Genomic DNA, 20,575 nt, shown 5'->3' with positions numbered 1-20,575 from the left:
ATATTCTAACTACTAGGTCTTTCAATTTACAAAACAGTTTGGTATGTGCTCCTGTTTCCAAGTTGTTGTTCTTATAATAGCAATTATTAGTTATGAGGAAAGTTTGTACTGCAAAAAAAAAAAAAAGTACAAGTCACAAGAGAATGCCAAGAGCTACCCGAAATTGCCTCTCTGATCTTAACTTATTCAGATTTTCATTAACACTAGATTTATTTACATATACACTTTGTTAGAAATTACTTGGAAATTGTTAAAAAAAGATCAAATACTCATCAACTTTTCCATTCTAGAATCAGAAATTCATATGCTGCCACTGACTAAATTGTACAGGGTGGGAGTTGTTTTTATTTAAGCTCTGGTTCGATGAAAAAAGTCATCATGTTTCAAGGTTATTGGGCTTTCTGTTTTAAGTTTTGCCCAATGATTGACCTACAGCACTACTCTCAATGTTGATGCTCAAATAGTAAAGGGAGTAATTCAAACACCAGCAAATAAGAAAACATCTGTAGATTAATACACTCAGTTACAAAAGTAAAATATTAATAAGCATGTACAAATATTTTAGTGCTTAATAACTAGCAGCTTGTAAGAATGTAAGGAATTCACGTACAAGTTACAAATTCTAGCTAACAAGGACCAAAATAGTTGCCACTGAAAACTACTCAAGCACCACCTATTTAATTTGCAGACAAAGTCTCCCTAATCCCACATCTTGCAGAGATGCAATGGTCGATTGTTCAATTGTAAAGCACAATCAAGATGGACACATACTGCGCAAAGCGATTCACCTAAGTGAATAGAAGACCATTTTCACCAGACCAGATGCTGAAACCTCAGAATGCTACCAAAGGCTGAAGAGAGAAACTCGGTAATGGACATGAGGTTTAACCCTTCATTTCTGTGAAGCTGCGTTAAATCCTGCACAGATGCCAAAAAAACCACGTAGAGAATGGGCTGTAGCACTATACTAGGCTAGAGCAAACAAACCTTGTGTTTGCTAAGCCCAAAGGGAGATCCCTGGGAAGTACGAACTGGAGAGAGAAAACAAACACCATGAAGGCAACAGCCATTGATCTTCATTGTTTGTTTTCTCCTTTCAATAGAAAGCAACAAATATTAGATAAAAAGAGCTCCGCTCAGGTGTGCACCAGTCACCATCCAATTCTTAAAGCTGGTGTCTGAACCAAGTACTGCCAGGTTTCAAAAGCTCTGAAACAGACATCTCACCAAGCTGGTGGGATTCTGAGCGAGAGCATTCCTTAGGGTGTCAGAAGTCTGAACTCTGTGAAGTAAGAATGTGTCTGATCAGGGCTAAGATGTCCACACCAGATGTGCTGAGCCCTAAGATAGCTTAAGATATCTCAAGTCAAGAGTAATAAACGCATGGAGCCTTTTAGGCTCCATGAGAAGTGTATGAGAGAATCTGCAACCAACATTACCAGATAAAAGAAACGTTTCTTAAGCTGTAAAATATTAAGAAATATTTTAAAGTCTATTTTCTAAACTAGCACTTATTCACAAAATGCCTTCCTCATGTCCAGGGTTTTCCTCCCCTGCCTCTCGTACAACTCTATGCAGAGATTTGTTCCTGCCATGAGGTAGACAAAACCAGCAGAAGAACAGGAAATGGGAACACATGTAAAGCTGATTGTCTACTTTTTATGTGTTGCAAAAGATGTAGTTTAAGAGTCTGGTTTTAAAAAATAAATTAGCTTCTTATACACGAGGATTAATATTTCAACTACTGTGTTTCAAACTAGTGACTGAGACATTTGATTTTTAATTTCATTTCTGCAATGTGACACCAAGTGGCACATTACAAAAAGAAATCATTGTAACAAAAAAATTGCCATATTTCTTCTATATGCTATTTGAATAATTGTTCAGTTACTGTCTTTTAGCTGTAGATCACTTAAATACAGCAAAATAAAAAACCTGAAATACCTTTCCCTGATTATTTACTTTCTTGTTACTTTGGTTCAAGTTCTAAACTACCACTATCATTCTTCTGTATCTACATCAATACAGATTTCGTATACTGAAAAAAGTCATTCACAGCATGTCAAGTACCATCATTAAAAGACAAATCACCAACTCCTCCAGAAGTGTCTATCAATGGTGCCTCCCAAGCATCAACCTAAGCTACAGAAGATACAAGGCAACCTATATGGAACAGAGATATTGTTCATTCTGATTCCTCACTAGACACTGCAATAAATAAAGACTTGAGGCAGTTGAAAACACTATTATTTTATTTCAAATAGCCATGGCATTAGGCAAACAGAGCTTGTCAACACCAGAGCTGTTGCATAAAACCCACCCCTAACTCTCTAACCCAACTGGTAAAATCCCTTGATGTTGGTGCCATTGTTCCCATGAAGCTGCAGATGCCACTGCAGATGAACCACAAACATGCCTCTCTGTCCAGTTAAAGCAAATGATAACTTTCCATGGCAGACCTCCTAAAATTTGCTACTGACCATTTTGCCTAGAGACTGAGTCTGTTACCTCTGCGTCTGATATGATTTGATGTCCTGCTATAAACAGTGCTCCCTTGGCACCAGAACAAGGTTTGGAAAAAAAAAAAAAAAAAAAAAAAGAAATTTGTCACTATCTTTTCAAACATTCCCAGCAACTCTGCTACAGCACTATCTTTCTTGAATGTCTGGACAGGTCTGTGGAAAAAGATTGCTTTTCCTCTAAAAAAACATTAAGTCAGAAATGCTATCATAGTGAAAATGAAAACATAGTCCCCTCCTACCCAGCTGCAAAGCAGGGTGGATAACTTCCTCCAAAGCAAAGCAATTTCCACAAACATATCTACCTGTACTCAGATTTGTTACGTTTATACTTAACCTTGTAGTATTACAGAAATAAGGGAAGCAAGATAAAGCAGGTTCAAAGTGGACATCAGATGAAAACAAAGTTATCTTACCTTTCCAAATGATCCCTGTCCAAGAACCTTAAGTAGTTCAAACTGTGCTGGATCTGCTTTCTCACATCCTTCTTTCACATGGTGTGTAATAGGGATTTCTTTCACACTTCCTTCATCCTATTTTTTCAAGGCAAACAAAATACAACAATGAACAGGCCTGAATTAATCAACTCTTGTTACAAGCGCATGTAAAAGCTTGCTCTTTTCTTGGTTTTTTTTGTGGGTTGCTTTTTTTCCCCTAATAAAATATTCAAAATTCTAATAAGGCACAACAGAAAGCTGTTCAAATGAAGAGTTTTCCCATCTATCCTTTCTTAAATAGATGCATCTAAAATTTCTAAACTGAAGTTCTCAAAGAATGTTCATTTCCTTTTGTCATAAATATTATAACTACAAAGATGGATTTTCTTACATAAAAGGAATAAATGTACAGATTTTTAAACCAAGTCTAAGATGATTCTTCTGTGCTTCACTTCTGTTTTAGCGGCCCTTAGTTTTCCCAGTGACTACTCTTCTCATCTTTCCCTTTCCTGAAATAGCCTTAATGAAAGCGAAATTGAATTTCATCATTTTAGGTAATTATTGCTTTTCACAGCAGCAAATAATAAATATGGTCATCCATTTGTAGGTAGATGAACATGCATCGTTTGAAGAGCATAAATAAGATATGAGTCATCTTAAGAACTCTGAGAATTCTTGCATCCAACAGAAGAAACACAGCTCTGGGATGCAGAGCTCATGGAGATACCATCCTTTGTAGAGACCTACTTCAGAAAGCTGAGGGTAATTCTGAGGTACTATATAAAAGATTTAGTGTTCTGTTGACTTTTTCCTGTTACTCTCATGTTTAGCAAAGCAGGGCACAGCAGCTACAATTGTGAAAAGACAAACATTCATGATGAAAACAAATCAGATGATGTATTACAGCTCTTATGGTGTAAGAGAAGTTTCTGTGAGCCAAAATAAGAGAGCTGTCAAAATAAGCACCCTTGAAACTACAAACTACGTGCTAAGGCCTAGAACAGCAACCTGAGCTTGCACGTACAACAGGAGCAGCACTCCTCAGCCCTATCAAGAATACCAACTAATTTCTTGCACGCTGCAAATACAACCCATTCACAACAGAAAATCCCACCCAATCTGCAGGCCTTTGATGTCTTTAGGGTATCCAAATGATTAACTGTCCTCCCATCCTCTTTAGACCTTCATCTTGAAAGCTTCTCTTAGCGAAGACCAGAAAAACACCCTACCAGCCTATGGTGTGTTGCTGTCCCTCAATGACAAGTATGAACACCACCGGAAAAAAACCTGACCACTTGATGAAACAGCTGGTTTTAGAAAAGAACATCATTCTATACTTAGGTTGACTACAGGAAGTCTTGCTGCCCAAGACCATGCATTAAAACTTATAGTCAGCATTATCAGACTTGATACAGAAGTATCTAGATGAAACTCTCTAGGTGGGTTTACACAGAAATTCAGGGTAGAAATCTGATCATCTGAAAAAAGGGGGGAATCATCACACTGCATTAACTGTCTATGCCGTAATTGTTTTGTTTGTCCTGAGGGGGAAAGAAAGAGTTCAAACTAGCATCTCAGTATATTCACAAACTGTAGTTCAACTGTTACTACACATGAGTCTTTTCCCCTCCCCTACATCTCTTATTTCATATTCTTCCTGGAAAAGGCCTCTTTGTTCCGCCTGCTTCCCATGCAAAGGTAGGTATTAACACAAGACACTGCTGCATAACAAAGTTAATTCTTTAATTCACACTCTAAGCTACTTTATTTCCCTCTGTTCACAAAATAACAGCTGACATACACTTATGATACAGTGCATACATCTCCATTTCATCCATCCATCTTGTTGACTATGCATATACGTATTCATAGGAAAGCCACACGTATCTTCTCATTTTTACTTTTTTTTTTTTAACACATGCCTGGAATTTAAGGCAGGTAAGAACACTAGCCTTTCAAGTGATCTGATGACAGATGAAAGCAGCAAGTTGTCTAGTTATACACCAAGTCGTACAACAGACTTAATGGCTGGTTCTTTCTATGAAATACATAAATACTCTATTTAGAAGCCCTTTTACTTCACCATCCTAATTTGTATTCCTTAACACTGTGAACCTTCACATGAGAAAAGATCTTTAAGAGTTCACCTGCTCTTCTGTTTATCACCCACCTTGAGTCATTAGCCTGTGACATCACAAGTGGTTGCTGCGGAGACTGACAGAGTATTTCTAAAAGTGAACTGAGGAGAAAAAACGTTTTCTATGCAAATAAAGAATAACTTGAGATGGGTGAGATGAGTTATTTTTTATAAAGTGTTTTACCTTCACAAAAGATGTCTATACAATTTCACCTACTTAACTATCATTAAAGTACTAAAAATTGGCATTACTGAAGTATAAAAAGACCTCTGCATCATCAACAAGAAATAAGCAGGTAAAGAGTTGAACAGATATACAAGCCAGTTTCATTTTCATTTCTAGTTTGGCCTCCATGAACTGCAAATCTGGTTATCTGGTTTTGTGCTCTGCCGCTTGAGCGGCAAATCTATTTCAGGGCTCAGGTACCAGCTCCCACTGAGTCGCCTTGCACAAGTATTCCCAGCAGGTTCAACAGAAGACAAAGCACTGAAAGAAACGCCGCAATCGGTTATGGCTTTGTGCCATCTTACTTCGTTACAGCTTGACTGGTATGTAGCTCCAAGCACCTAACAAACAAGCTCAGCAACATCCTTCTGGTTCAAGTACAGTAAAAGATTGAGACAACCCATTGCTCATCTTTCTTTGCTACATGTAAGATGACTATGACACTGATTGTTTATTTACTTACTCCACACCAGGAGAAGTCCAAGCACCACATGTTTCTACACTCAAGAGTTTATTCTCCAAATCACTTACTTACAAAGTTATTATTGCAATACAAAGCAGTAGTTACAGCTGGCAATAAGATCTACTTGATACCTTCTCCCATGATCCTGTTCAAAAACATACGGATGAGTATGTTCAAAAATGGCCCATTTTTCCGTGCAAAGTCAGGCATTTCACCACATACAGAATTAGCCCGAAGTTTAGTCCAAGATTTAGCCAGCATACAGAACACTGATCTTCAGCATCTCCTAAATATGCACATCACCAAGGCACTGGACAAAAATTGTGCTCAACAGGGTTTATCTGGGATGTTTCTACATAAAAGTCAAATTAACATACTGGTATAAAAACTAATTCTGTTCTAAAATAGCAGGAATTCAGCACTTTCTAGATGAATGTACAGCAACTACATTAAAAAAATACAAAGGAAGAACAGATGACAGTGTAATAAGAGTGACATTAAGCACTCTGTGTATAAAAGGTTCAAGGTTGGACTGAGCATTTTCTGAGGTCGAGGGATCTGTAAATGCTCTCTCTAGCACACAGAAACTGTTTTCCATGAAGCACTGGCTCATGCAGCAACCTTTCCCACACAAGGCACTTACGGCCCCTACCCAGGTATTAATTTTCAAAATCATCTTTGAGACTTAGAGCCTCTTCAGATCTGGTCAAATAAAATGATAGGTTAAAAAGTTATTAAAGAGCAGGGAATGCATAAATTCTGCTTCAAAAGGAAGTCATGCTAATGAGTGTCTAAACTGAACATCTATCAGATATACTTACGTGGTAGGAATATGGTTCACCTTCTTCCATGGGCTCATCTGCCATTTTAAGGCCATTTAGCTGGAGAGAGGAAGGAAGGGGAATGCAGAAGAGAAAGAAAAAAACACAACAAAAACAACATTAAGACCTAACAATTTCAAATAAGCAGAGTTCATCATTTGACCAATTTACATTTCAGAGCACACAAATGAAAACTGGTGGTGGTGTTGCTCTAATTTAAAACTGTAGTTTCAAACAAATACTACTACTTAGTAGTTATATTTAGCATCTCCCTTATGTGTCATTTAGCATACCCCTTTGTAAATGCCATTCCACAGTGTTCTTTAATGGGAATTAATTTCAAATTCCTTCTTTAAAATCTACAGATACCATCCAAACAAGATGACACGAACGTAAAATTCTTCCGTTATACGCAAAAATTATGTTGAAGATGCTTTTCAGAAAGCTAAAATCTGCTGCTGAAAATTAATTTGCAGTTTAAGGAGAAAAGATTCAAAAGTGATTTCGAGTCTTTTTGGGGCAGGAGGGAGAGGTGCGAGAGCAGGTAGAACAGAGAATACATACCACAGATTTCTTATGCACAAACCCAATCACCTATTTCCTTAAAAAATTAGACTCCTCTAAAAATTCGCTTGCATCAACAGTTATCTAAATATCTAGCGAATAGAAAACTCAAACTTCAATGAAGTATTTTAGAAACTATAGATCTGTATATTATTTGTGGATCAATTTCAAAAATAACACTTTTAAGAGGCAGAAAAGTATGATATGCATCTGGACAGAAGCAAATAAATGACACGCTCTTAAATGAGCGCAATACTTGCTAGCAGTTGCCTACCCCCACCCGCCACCAAAAAACAGTAAAAAGAAGACATCAAGTCCACAGTCACAGTAACAAAAAAAAAAAATTAAATTATTCAGTTTAAGCTCTCCTTAAGTAACAAAAAATTCAATGCTGCTTAAAAAAAATGAAAAAAATGAAAACTTTAAAACTGAAACTGTAAAAAAACCCAACAACAAAACAAATAAAAAGGACATGCTCTGCTTCAACATGCAAAGCATTAATTAAAAACTGGTAATACCTGACAAAATGGGTGAAGCCAGTTATGGATTTTGCTAGTGATAATTGCTAATTTATTTACATGTTAATTGTTCAGCATCACTACCTTCCTGTGGCATAGATCTCACACAACAAAATACTAACTAGAAATAACAGAAGGAAACTCAAACTACTTTTCCCCTGAAAACAGAAGTTGAACCAAACAAGTTCTCAGACTGGGTAATGACTTTTTTCTTGTGCTTCTGAATTTATCTAAAATACATGCCTAAGATACTGAAATATGTTATAATTATCAGTATGTGAATTGGTAAAACGCAGAACTACAAAGAATCTTGAAATGCCATATAGACCATGCCCCTATTTAAAAACAAAACAGAAAACTTGACAAACAGGTAAGGCTGAAGGGACAGGTTTATACCACCACAACTGCATCAGCTAAGCAAACCCTCAACCACTTCCACTGCTTCTTCTAGGACCCTTGATTTCAAGTACAGCTTTTAAGAGTTAACTCCTAAATTAATGATTTTGATAAAATTAAATCTCCAATTTTTGTAACAAGATACTGGCACTTATTTTTGGACTATATCCTCACTGAAAAAAAATATCAAGGAAAGCAGCATGAGGCTTTGATTACTTTCACTCTTCTCTAAGTTACTGTTTATTTTACCCACAGTTTACACACATACTTTTCACATTAACTATAATCTGTCAGTTTAACCAAGCACTGGCATATTCACATGTTCATCATTCATACCTATCATGCATTGCCACCCTAATTTCTCAAGGCCAAAAACACTAACCTGGATTCAGAAACCTCACATACACTACAGAAACCAATGCTACTAACTAATCTGCTGCATAACTAACTTGTTTTTGCGTAAAGTATTTTTTCCAAATTAAATACTGGGAGGGATGGGAGACACTCGCTATACTTGTTATTGTATGAATTAATTGGATACATCGAGAAATGATACCAAAGTTCAGACCAGATACGAACTCCAACCTCATTTCAGACAATTCACTGCCATGTAATTTCTTCTCACGATATCACTCAATTACATTCAAGCATGAATCTATGCGAGGCCCACCAAAGTTGTCCAAAAATCTTATTTGGACCTAGTAATAAAATGGGTTTCCACTCCAGATGCTCAGAAATATGATACAATTCTTCACTCATGGACTTTAATTTTAAGTGAATTTAGTGTGCATTTCACCTTTTCTTTCTTTAAATATGGTCAACATTTTCCAAGTTTTGTTACTTAAATTTAAGCTCTGGATACAATACTACCAGCCAGAAGAACTGTAGATACACTGAAAACAATAGCTTAACTCCAGGCAATCAGATACAGAAAGCTGTCACTGCTGGAACGGGGTTTTGAACCAAAAAATTAGCATGTTATTTGATCTACATAGTTCCTGAGCACACCATGTAAGCATACTTTCAGCTTTCTAGCAAATCAAATATAGTAAGTTATAGGATTTTTATGGCAGGTAATCAAATGTCATGTTAATTAACAATTTCCTACCGTACACTCTTCCCCTTCATTGTTGCTCATGGTCTTTTTTTCCTGTCCAGTCTCTCTATAACTACAAAGACTGGAATACCTGCCAATTTTTAGTCCAAAGAATTTTATGTTCAAGCGCATGAATCTACTTTTATTGTCTGATATACACAATTACACTTTTGCCTTATTTGTTTGTGAGCCCTGGTTACCATCCGTTAAAAAAACACAACAAAACAAAACAAGCAACAACAAACCTGTTGGATTGTTATCCAAAGTCTAGTAGTTTGCTCGTTATTCAGTTAAGAAATTCATTGACAAAAATTAAATCATTACTGTTCTGTGCAGTTACTTATATTGGCCAAATTTCAGTAACGAGAAGTTTCCACTGTCTCCCATATTAGGCAAAAATTCACACCTCTGTGGAAACCAAAAACAAAATTCTGCTGCCGCAGCCAAGTGGGACCCCTTTTAGTGATTTAATCATGAATATTTACACACAAACATATATAAAACAGAACTATTTTAACCTCTAAGTCATTACTTACTAAGTATCTGTGAACATACAAGTTTAATTTATTATTGAGAATTAGAAAGCACATATCTCTATAAAGAGAACAGGTGAAAGGAAGCAAGTACCATTATTCTGAAGAAGATTCTTTCACCCTTGAATCATTTTGTTGTTCAGTACTGCTAAAGTCCTACAACTAAGAGAACACTTTAAATATTACTTTTCATTAAAACACAAACTAAACTCGGACATTTAGGCAAACAGTGTCAATACTTTCCAAATACAAATTTTGAAAATTACACAAAGCACTCCACATTATTAATATAAAAATAACCAAAACAACTCTATAAAAAGATGAGAACAAAGTTAAGGTCAGATGACCTGGCACGTAAGAAACTTACTTTTCCAGAGATGCAGGCTAAGAGACCCAATCCTCCGATGCCAAACTGCCTCTGAGGTAACACAGCGCAATCTGCCTTCTGATTTAAATAGCTGCAATGGATCCCATGACTCCCTGGGACCCTATTACCTTGGGAGAATATCCAAAGGGCTTTTGTGGGCTGGTAAAAGGCTTAACTACTATTGCACATGTTTCTTCTCTGATAATTAGAGCAGAGCAGAGGAATCCCAGTATTACCAAAGATTGGAACCATCTTCCCCTCCACAATAAGGATATTTTAACCATTTACATGGTAAATGTGTTATGGTTTGGTGGGTCTACAGGTTTTGGCCAAAAGAACCTAGACAAATGGTCAGCAAAACCACTGCACTACAAGGAAAAACAGCAGAAGATGTAAAGCTGGTTCATTCTGCCCTGTTTTTACACATCCTCATTTAGGCATTCAAACAGAATTAAAAATTTTATATAAAAAACAGAACTGGGAATTTTATAATATTATTAGAAGTAGAAAGCATTATTCATCACCACTCACGTATAATCTAGTCTGGCTTCAAACAGGTAAAATTCTACATAAGGATCAACAAAAGCTTCTGCATCCTCCCCAGTTCCTCCTTCACTGTGCTTAATTTGCTAAGTTACTGCAGCTACAGTCAGTCACCAGATCTACACCTCCCAATTCTTCCAAATGAACACAAGACTAACCAGTTTGCTTCCCCACATACAAAAGTATTACTTCAAATACTTATTTCAAAATGTTAGAGTGGAAGCTTACATTAGAAACCCCAATTATTTTGAAAAGACTTTGAAAAAATCCTTTGAAAAAAAATTCCTGTTAAGACAACCACATTTGTTCCTCATTTATTCTGAATTACATCTGCAGAGAGTTTGCATCATTAATTTAATTAGCAACACATTGGCCTACTGAATCTGATTTCCTGAGATAAGTTTAAGAAATCTGGGGGTTCTGTGCACAGCCAAGCAGGTGAGGGGTTTTATGATTTATTTTTTTTTAAAATGTCTAAAAGTCACTGTGAACAAAACTGAAGCTTAAAGGCATCTATTCTTCCTATAAAACATCTACAACTTTTCTCCATGCGACAGTTTTTTGGGTGGTTTTTTTTTTTTAAACTGTACATATTGTTACTGGGTGCAAGTGCCCAAGGTGGATTCAGTGCTCTTTACAGCCTGGGCTCACATGCTTTTGGGAAGGAAGAATTTCCCCCCATGCAGCAGCAAACCCCACGAAGTGTTATTAGGGTTACCCGACACTGAGTTACACCAACTAAAGCCGAGTCCCACCCTACCACAATGTGACCAGAGGAAGGACGTCCTGCTGATGGCAGCGCCCACGTGAGACTCTGCAGGTCTACACTGAATTTTCTTCTCATCTGCTCACCGCCTGCACAAATCCTGTGCTAGCCTCAGTCCCTCAAATCCTCTCACAAAAGGAAGAGGCCAGGTAACTCACTCATGCTTTCTTTAAACATACCAAGTAAATGAAGATAAAGCCATCTACCTTAAAAACAAAACAAAAACCTTAAACCCATAATCAGTTACTAGGGAAAGTTATAAAGTTCTTTTCCTGTGACAAATAAATCATACATTCAGACAAGATAACAAACCTTCAGCAACATATAATTACTGATTTTAAGAGAACATTTTGATCCTTCCCATTATCAGACATCAGGGGAGAATTCTGTGTGTCTCAGACTGGTTATAGTTATGCAAAGATACAAACCTAACCGTCAGGACAGGGATCACTGAACCAGTAAAGGACTTGAGATCTTTTCACTACTGCCTATCTAGTAGACGACTGCAACTCTATCATCAAAGGGCAAAAAGCAGCCAGTCTTGATATCATGTTTAATGGCAGATAAGAGAACACTGGAAAAGGGTTAAGATCTAAACTTGATAAAACCAAAATATTTCTAACTTTATTCTTAATGTAGTAAAGTACACCTACATAAATATTAAAATTCTAGATACTACGAGTTAACAAAATACCATTCTTCTGATTTACGGTTATTGTGAAGTCTCTCCAAAGCTATCCTGTGGGAACCAAGGTCAGCTACCTTGAACAGACTCCCCCTGCTCTTTTTAGAGACTCAGGATACCGTAGCAGATGTCCAAAATAATCTTCAAAAGTGGTATACCAAAACAGAATTATTATTATTATTATATTGCAGCACTTCTCAATGCATAAAGACACTCATTGTTTGCCATTTAAGAGTATTAATGTGCTTACTTTTTTTTTTTAAAGGCAGCTTGTTCTCATAAGTGTTTATAAAAAAACCTGTACATTGTTGCAATGGCTGAGGGCACTTAATTCAAGTTAGGGGCCATACTATTACTCTCTTTTCTTAACATAACACCACCTAATTGTGGAGGCTTTCAGAGATGCACAAAACTAGGTAGCTGAGTCATCCATGTCACTGCCAGTAATTACTCACAAAGGAGTTATGCAACTCCTAACACTGACAAAATTCAGTGGCCTTTGACAGACCAGGCTCAGAACATGCTTAAGAGGATGGACAGAAAACACTGGCCAAAATCAAAGATATATTTATTTAAATTGGCACAGGCAACAGATTATGCACAACAGAAGCAAAACTCAACTCATGAACATGCTTTTTGGAAGGCAGCAACTTGCAATGCAGCCGTTCTCTAGCAAAATACTTCAGTTTCCAGTCACTTTGTTGTTTCAGCCTCATCTTCCTTGTCACTGTCAGCCAACTAAGCAACTGGTTTCTGAAGTATTTCAAAAATAAATATTTGACTGAGGTTGCATTTATGCATGCACTTAAGTCAATTACACTTCTCCTTTTTATTAAATGCATGCAAGACTACTTTTACTGAACAGGCAGAAAATTCCAAAGTTACTGTATCCTGCCCCATCCCAAGTATTTTTGCATTTCATTCAGTTTGGTCAATAAAATGTTAACATCTACTGTTTCTTTGTAGACTGCAATCGTACTTTAATAATCTACAACGGCTGAGTATAATCAACACCCTCATGCCTATTTTTATTACCACAAAAATACTTATTAATCCTATATTTAGGAGGAAAGAAGTTCACTCAATATTTGAAGCTTAGACTGCATGACACACACCCTTCCTACCTATTCTTAAGGAATTCCCACAGTGACAAAATTGCTTCACAAGTGACACTGTCATAAAGGAATATAAGAACAGACAGGAACAGCACAGCACACAGTCCAAAATGTAATCCTTAGCACTTCAAAGACCACCAATGTGAAAAAGGGCAAAATAATTCAATCCTAAATTTCTTCCAAAAGTTCATGTTGGTTTTATGCCTTGAAGCACGAAAATTTGTTTCCTACCTTCAAGATCGCATCCTTCCCCTGCCAACTGTTTTTACTTTGTCCAGTCAACACGAGTGTTACTTCACTGGAAACGCACTTATTTCTAATAACGTAATCCTGAATTTAGTCAACAAGCAGATTCCTCGGAGAGAACTGTTTCTCTAATTTTTCCTCCTATGCTACAACTGATGGACAAGAGCCCAAGTAAGTTAGTCCTCAAAACATACGACGACTTCACAGTAATACTGTTGACTGTAGTTCCAGTGAGGCCGAGGTCACCGAGATCTACCAGACTGCCAACGTAAGGATGTAGTAAGTACTACAGGCTATAATTAATTCTATAAAATTTAAGTGAAGAATCCAAACGAAACCAAAATTAATTTCAACATAAAATAAATCTTTGTTAAATCCCCAAACCACGTGAATGTAGATTTCCAACAAGTGAAAAGTACTACAGATCCCTGAGATGCACCTAAAATAAAGCTTTATGACAATAACAAGTGTTTGTTAATGTAATTTGGAAAATTCATACGCAACTTGAAGAAACTGGTTTTGGTATAAACGAAGTCTCAAACACTGCTAGCCAAATGCAACACGGACGTAACAAACATGATGTCTCATTTTAATCAGAGCGCAACTGAAACAGTTTTACACGGACCCTGTTAAGTAAGTGGTTCATGTATGGGCTTGAGGAAGATATAATTTAAAGAATGAGTGTTGCAAACAGTTGCCTTCAGATGTTGCGAACACAGAGCTGGTTCAGTTGGACATCCACCATCCAGTGCTCTGTGGGCTAGACGAGCGTGACTCCAGAACCAGGCTCCTACAGCAGTGCGCTGCCAAGCTCAAGTCTCATTATTTGCCCAAGCCCAGTCAAGCATTCGAAGATAACTTAAATGTCACCACCGTCAGCAGAACTACCTGTGTGAGCTTTGCTGCGTTGGAGCTAGGGCTGGTTCTCCAGCCACGCTTGCTAACTGCCAATACAATATTTATGGCAAAATCTGTACGCAAAAGCAGCACTCAACACAATACTCTGAAAGTAGCACCAGCCTCGACGGAGGGGTATTTGTCCAGCCAAAAAAATACTGAGAGATGCACAATAACCACAAATGTTCACATTGCAGCTGCAATACTCTGATCATTTTAACACTGATGTATCACAATATTCTTAAAGAACAAATTAACGGGGCCCAGAAAGTTCTCACACCTTCAGTAATCTTCATACCTTAACTACAGCATACTATTTTTACAAACCATAAGATTAATAAGCCTTAATACTTCTGCTGACTTTTTAATCCTTACCTGTAGCTTCACTAGCGTAATTAGGATTTCTATAATATTAAGGTACAGAGACTGCGTCAAGTATTATTAGATCATTACAATATTTTAAAGTGTTAAAAGTGTAGCAGCCATGGTGTAGAAATGCATGTCAACTAATTATAGTACTTGGAAGTAGCACTCTGTAGACACGGCTACAGAAAATTAAAAAAAACCACACCAACTCTAAGAAATTTAAAACCTCATGGCTTTATTCCTATCATGAATTACTGGGGTTTTTTTTAGTTTACATGTAGAAATTTTTATCAGAGTGTAAAATTTCCACAAGATCCTTTAAAGAATATCCTTTCACTCTTCCCAAAACTTCAACCTACGCCTGTTTTGCGCACTTTGTACTTACAGATGAATTTGCTACAGACCTTTTTACTTATGATAAGAAAAGCCTACTGCATCATGGAAAGCAAGTCCGACCAGTTTTAAGAAGCTTTATTTAGATAACATCTTTTGTGCGTCTAATACACCTAGGTGTAATCTTTTATTTGTCATACCTGATGATACTTGATATGCAATCCTACGCTTCTGATTTAAAAGTGCAAAAGTTTTAATACTCGAGTGTCACATTCTGCTGAGATATTATTACAGCATAACCAGTCTTACCATTTATTTTCCTTTAAATAGCATTTGGTACTTGCTTATGGATGCACCTAGAGCGCTAAGCAATACCTTGAAGACACTCTCAACGCTGTTCCTTACGTTTTGGCATGCAAACCTCAGTCACACGCTCCCGGTTCTTTCTGTTAGTTGCGCGTAGGGTAATTATTGTGTAGCTCTTCAATGAAAAAGCAAAGGGACCCCCTCCTAGCGATAACCCACCTGGCTGCGCATCCAGATTAGCACAGTCAAATTTTCAGGAGAAGTTAAAGTAACTTTCCGCAGGCGCTACGGCCATAAAACCGCGTTTACAAAAAAAAATAAAAATCCTCCGGAGCCGCACGTTCACCGGGACCCGACAACCGTGACCCGAACCCCGCCACGAAGCACACCGGCCTTCGGCGCTCCTGGCACAGCCGTGTCTTTCCCACCGGCTAACTTGGCTCTCCGCTAACTCCACACGTGTTTCTGCCGCCTCGCACCCCGCAGGGCACCGCCGTTTGCCATCGCCCTCCCAACCCCGCAGCCGCCGCCGGGCGCGGCAGTGGCGGCCGCCGAGGGAGGCCCGGGCCGGGGCCGGGGCCGGGGGGGGGGGGGGACGACGGGGAACGGGCCCTCCCGCGGGGACGGGCAGCGGGGTGGCGCCTGGGGACCGCCGCCGCCTTGCCGGGACGGGCCGGGGCCAGCTCCTAGGAAAGGCCGGTCCCGGCGCGGGTGCTCCGGGGGACGAGGCGTGAGCAGGCCAGGTGCCCGGGCGGGCGGCGGGGGAGACAGAGAGAGGAACCGGGGCAGGGGGGGGGGGGATCCCGAGGGAGGCGGGGGAGGGCGGCGGAGAGACCGGGGGCAGCGAGGCGAGGAGAAGGGGTGGGGGGGCAGACCCACAAAACCGGGGAGGAGGAGGAGGAGGCGGCGGCAGCGGGGAGAGGCCGGGGCCGGGGGCGTTGCGGTCTGCCCGCCCCCGGCCCGACCGCTCCCAGGCGGCGGCGGGGGCCGTGGAGGCAGGTGCCCGCGGGGGGAGCCGGCCGCCGTGCGGGGGGAGCCCCGCCTCTCCCCCCCCCCAGGCCCCGGCCCCACACTGACCTCGCCGCCGCTCACGTACAGCTCCATTTTGTGGCAGGGCTCCGGCTCCTCCGCGTCCTCCAGCGGTGCGAACGGCACCATGTCCCGGCTCTCCTCTTTAACCGGGCAACCGCCGCCAGCCGTTGCACATTCCCCGGCCCCCTACGGACCGGCTTCAGGGGCGGCGGACGGCCGCGGCGGGCCCCCTCCTCCTCCTGCCCATAAGAGCGCGGCGACGGCGGCGGAGCTGGAGCTGCCGCTGCTCCTACTGCTGCTGCTGCTGCCGGCCGGCGGGGGCGGCTCCGCTCTGCGCTCCCCCGCGCACACCCCCCAACATGGCGGCCGGCGGGGGACGGGCCTGCGCGGCATGGGGATGACGTCAGGGCGGGCCGGAGAATCCCCTGCATGGGGGGGGTGGGTAGAGGGGGGGTGGTGACGCGCGGTGACGTTAACGTTCCTTCAGCCGGGCGGCGGCTGCATGAGGGGGGATAGGGATGGGGAAGGGGGGACACACACACACACGCGGTACCGGCCTGCGGAGCGGGGAGGGTCTCCGGGGAGGGTGGTCCCGGAGAGCTGCCCTCCCGCCTGAGGGACGGCGGTTCAATAGCCCGTGGGCGCGCGGCGGCGGCTGGACGTTGCGCCTGAGTCTGAGGGGAGACTGAGGGAGGGTCTCGGCGGGGGGGGGGGAGATTTGGAACAAAACAAAGGGGGTAAAAAGAGCGATGGCGTGGAATGGGTGAAGTACCCGGCCTCTGAGGGACCCTTGTGCCCTCAGCCCCCAGAGAAATGCCTGGTCCCTACCTTAGGTGCCTTGAATTCCCCTCATAAGCGCCGGCGGGCCCACCTGGGGAGCTGCTGCCTCCTGAGGAGGCGACACGGCGGGCACCCCGGCTGTGAGGAGGGCGGCTCTCGTTCGCGATGAACTGACGGGGGGGGGGGGAGGGTGTGGAACAAACCCAAACCCCCAAAAGTTTCGTTCTGTTTTTCAAAATTTCGAGGTGGCAGGATAGGAAGCACAGGCGGCCGGGAAGGGGAAAAGCATAGCCTGGGTCCTGCGGGTTCCTGGTGAGATGAAAAGCGTGAATAAGCTGCGTGCACGTCTACAGGAGAGTGGAGCAGCCTGCTTCACCGTGGTTACAAACACCAAGGGGATGGACTCCTTTGTCTCCAAGCATGTGTTTAGAGAGAAACACTACCGTATTTCCAAACCTGAGGGGGTAGAAAAAAGACCATGGATTAAAAAATAGTATTTCTCCATCACCGTTTGATCTCGGGAGCTGGAAAACACTAGATGATACTGTCAATAATACATACTTTTAAGGATAGAAAACTGCCTCAATGGCACGGAGTTTTTATTTAAACACTCTGCATGACTTACTGGTAAGCCCTGCCCTTTAGATAGAGCTAGCAAAGGAAGTCTCAAACCGTTCTTAATTGCCAAATAATTTTGATGAAATTAGCACGACTGAGGAAACAAGCTGGTACACCCCATAGTCCAGAATGCTTTCCCATGCTGATTTTTTTTTTTTCTACTCAGAAGCCAATCGTCGTACAAACAAGTATATAGTATAAGATGCTGTGCTGCTGTAGTCCTTGATTAAATTAGAGCGACCTGTTTCACAAAGCTAACCATTACCAGTTCCCCGTTGCTGAGCCTGCTGAAGAGAGTTGCCTATTGTGAATGTGTCATTGCAGCAACAGCCAGCTGGCATGTCAGCATTTCCATTGCAAACCTATTTTTAAAGGTCTGTAACTCAACCATGGAAGACAAATGTTTTGGACTGAAACGGGGCGTGTGTACCAGGAATGTTCATCGTTCGGAAAATAAAAGGCATGCAAGAAAATGCAGGACCAATGTTACCAGTACTTAATATCGAGAGAAAATTTGCATTTTAAATATAGAACTGTTTGGGCTAGGTCACTAGTAAATGTTATTTTTGTTGTAGTAGGGTTGTGCAAACATGGAGCTTGTAGAGCAATTAAGTGACAGGAGACAAAGGGACAAGCCCCAGATTCATGAGCCTTTGGTTCACACACAGCTACCTACCCAGTGCCTCTGTTCGTATAACTGATGTGCATCCACAAGAAGTCAAATGGCCAAACCTTTTCTGTGAGATTAAATATGTATGTACTCGAGCAGTGCCATGAGGCAGATCTTAATTTAAATATAAAGGAAATCAAGTGAGAAGTGACTTTTTGAATGTGCCTGAGTGCTCAGTAAGAACTTGTGCCTAAAACTTGGGTTGCAGATGCCGTTTTCCTGCTTCTGACTTTTCCTATTGCCTCAAACAATAAGAGATTGCAAACAAGTGTTCTGGATCCCCAAATTCTTAACACTGTGATATTTGAGAAGTTCATAGAAAAGCAATAATCAAAGAAGTTAGGATTATTATTCATGTCAAAGACTATAAAAGGGTGATTATGATATATGTAGATATAATAATGACTGAATAAGAAAAAGTAAATTCAGAATGTCTTTTAGTCTAGGTCCGACAGCCAAAGAAACAGAAGGTATTCAATAAAAAGGCAACGATATGTCCCTGTAATTTAAAACTTAGCAAGATTCCCCCCCCCACAATGGTCTTTTATAGAGAAATAAAACATAAAAAATATAATAGCAAGTCATTAATTTAGGAGGACCAAGGCCTCATGACTTGGGTTTCAAATGAATATTTAAATTTTATATGTATGGATATTTTTTGTACCTTTTTCTAGAGCATCTAATCTAGCCCATGTCCATGACTGTATGGATATCAGATCTCATTTGGTGTGCAGTTTTCAACTGAGGATATCAGATCTCATTTGCTGCGCAGTTTTCAGCTGAATATTTTTTACATCCCAGTACCTTAATTTGTTCAGCAGGTTCTGCCCATTATGTTCCTCAGCAGGTCGTTATATGATCAGCATGACATTATAACCACTTTCTCCTCTATCAGGTGCTTTTATTAGATGAAGGTTTCAAAGTAACCAGTTTCTAAATATTTATTCACTTTAAAATTAATTCTATGACATGACAAAGTTGCTGAGAATGCTTTTTTACTGAGCCTAATAGGAAAGGAATTATAATTATAATGATAAATGGGATCTGCAGCCAAAATTCAGCTTGTTCAGTGTCAGTAACATGAACTCCAACCACTCAGTTGTCCCTTTTATAGACTACAGGGCTGCGGCCAACTGACAACATCCATGCTTAGTTTGCTTATTCAATTTCCCTGAAAGTATCAGTCATACACTTGAAAATATGAACAACAGATTGTTTATGAGGTAAAAAAAAAATCCCTGCAAATTTCCTGCCTATCATTCCTAGCAGGACATTTCTCAGAGAGGCATATTACAGAACTGCATTCCCTCTTAAGTTTTCTGTTGATCTGTAGCAACTTTGTCCCTAAACAAGATTATTTTAGAAGAATCCTGCAAACTTTGTGTTCATTCACCCAGAATGTTTTTCAAGAAAGGAAAAATAAGAATATTATCATCAGGCCAGTGTCTTCTGTTCCCCTCCTCCCCCCAGTTAATGATACTGGAATCCGAACCAGGCTAACCATGGCAAGTACAGCGCAGCTCCACCCTGGAAAGCAAAGCAGAAGAAACACTGTGAATATAGGAATATGTGAATAGTATCTAGTTCAGTGAGATCTCAGGAAGGAAACTATACAAAAAGCAAAGTTTGATTAAACTGCCCAAGCCGAGACTGACGTTTTTATTATGATGGTAAAGACCCTGAAAAGGAACAGGTACAAATTTATCTTTTGTAGATTCAGTTCAAAGCAGACTATGAGCTCTAGTATTGATTGTGAAGGTGGTTTTAGGGGGCATACAGTTAATTTCTCAGGGCAAGATTATTCAAGTTCATCATCATTTCACCTTTAATCTTTTGTACAATACGATTTAACAACACTTGCACAGTCACAGTAGTACAACTCTTTCCTATTGTGTGGATGAATTTACGTGGGTACAAAGCATGCTTCTGTTAGCGTGACTTGTTCTCATACGAGAAGGAAAAAGAACCATCCTGATGCATCGAAAATGTATAGTTGTATTTCTGTGTCTATGCCAGAATTGTTCCAGAGGAGGAACTGATTTATGCAGAGTGTGAGGTGCTCTGGAAAGTGTGGTGTCACACGGATGTAAGACAGGTTCAGTGGCACATTTGTGGCTCTTAAGCTGTGGAGATCCTCTACA

At 40.4% G+C, this 20,575-nt stretch overlaps 1 protein-coding gene across 3 annotated transcripts in view; it reads right to left on the bottom strand.

Annotated features, from left to right (window-relative positions):
- Nucleotides 1–17,422, bottom strand: part of RPS6KA6 (ribosomal protein S6 kinase A6) — a 44,683-nt gene extending 27,261 nt beyond the window's left edge. Inside the window, exons 1-3 of one of the 3 annotated variants that reach the window (XM_069811561.1) lie at nt 17,195–17,422; nt 6,604–6,663; nt 2,936–3,052 (exon numbers count right to left, since the gene is read on the bottom strand). In XM_069811561.1, coding sequence (XP_069667662.1) covers nt 2,936–3,052; nt 6,604–6,648 — 162 coding nt within the window. In that variant the 5' untranslated portion in view covers nt 6,649–6,663; nt 17,195–17,422. Of the gene's footprint in view, nt 1–2,935; nt 3,053–6,603; nt 6,664–16,411; nt 16,715–17,194 lie in introns of those variants that run through there. The other 2 variants (XM_069811559.1, XM_069811560.1) reach the window with 2 other exon arrangements.
- Between the last annotated feature and the right edge of the window lie 3,153 nt (nt 17,423–20,575).

Source organism: Haliaeetus albicilla, chromosome 23 (genome assembly GCF_947461875.1).
Source record: "Haliaeetus albicilla chromosome 23, bHalAlb1.1, whole genome shotgun sequence".
Classification (NCBI taxonomy): domain Eukaryota; kingdom Metazoa; phylum Chordata; class Aves; order Accipitriformes; family Accipitridae; genus Haliaeetus; species Haliaeetus albicilla.
Note: the sequence above shows the minus strand (reverse complement) of the source record. Positions and strands in the feature narration are given on the sequence as shown.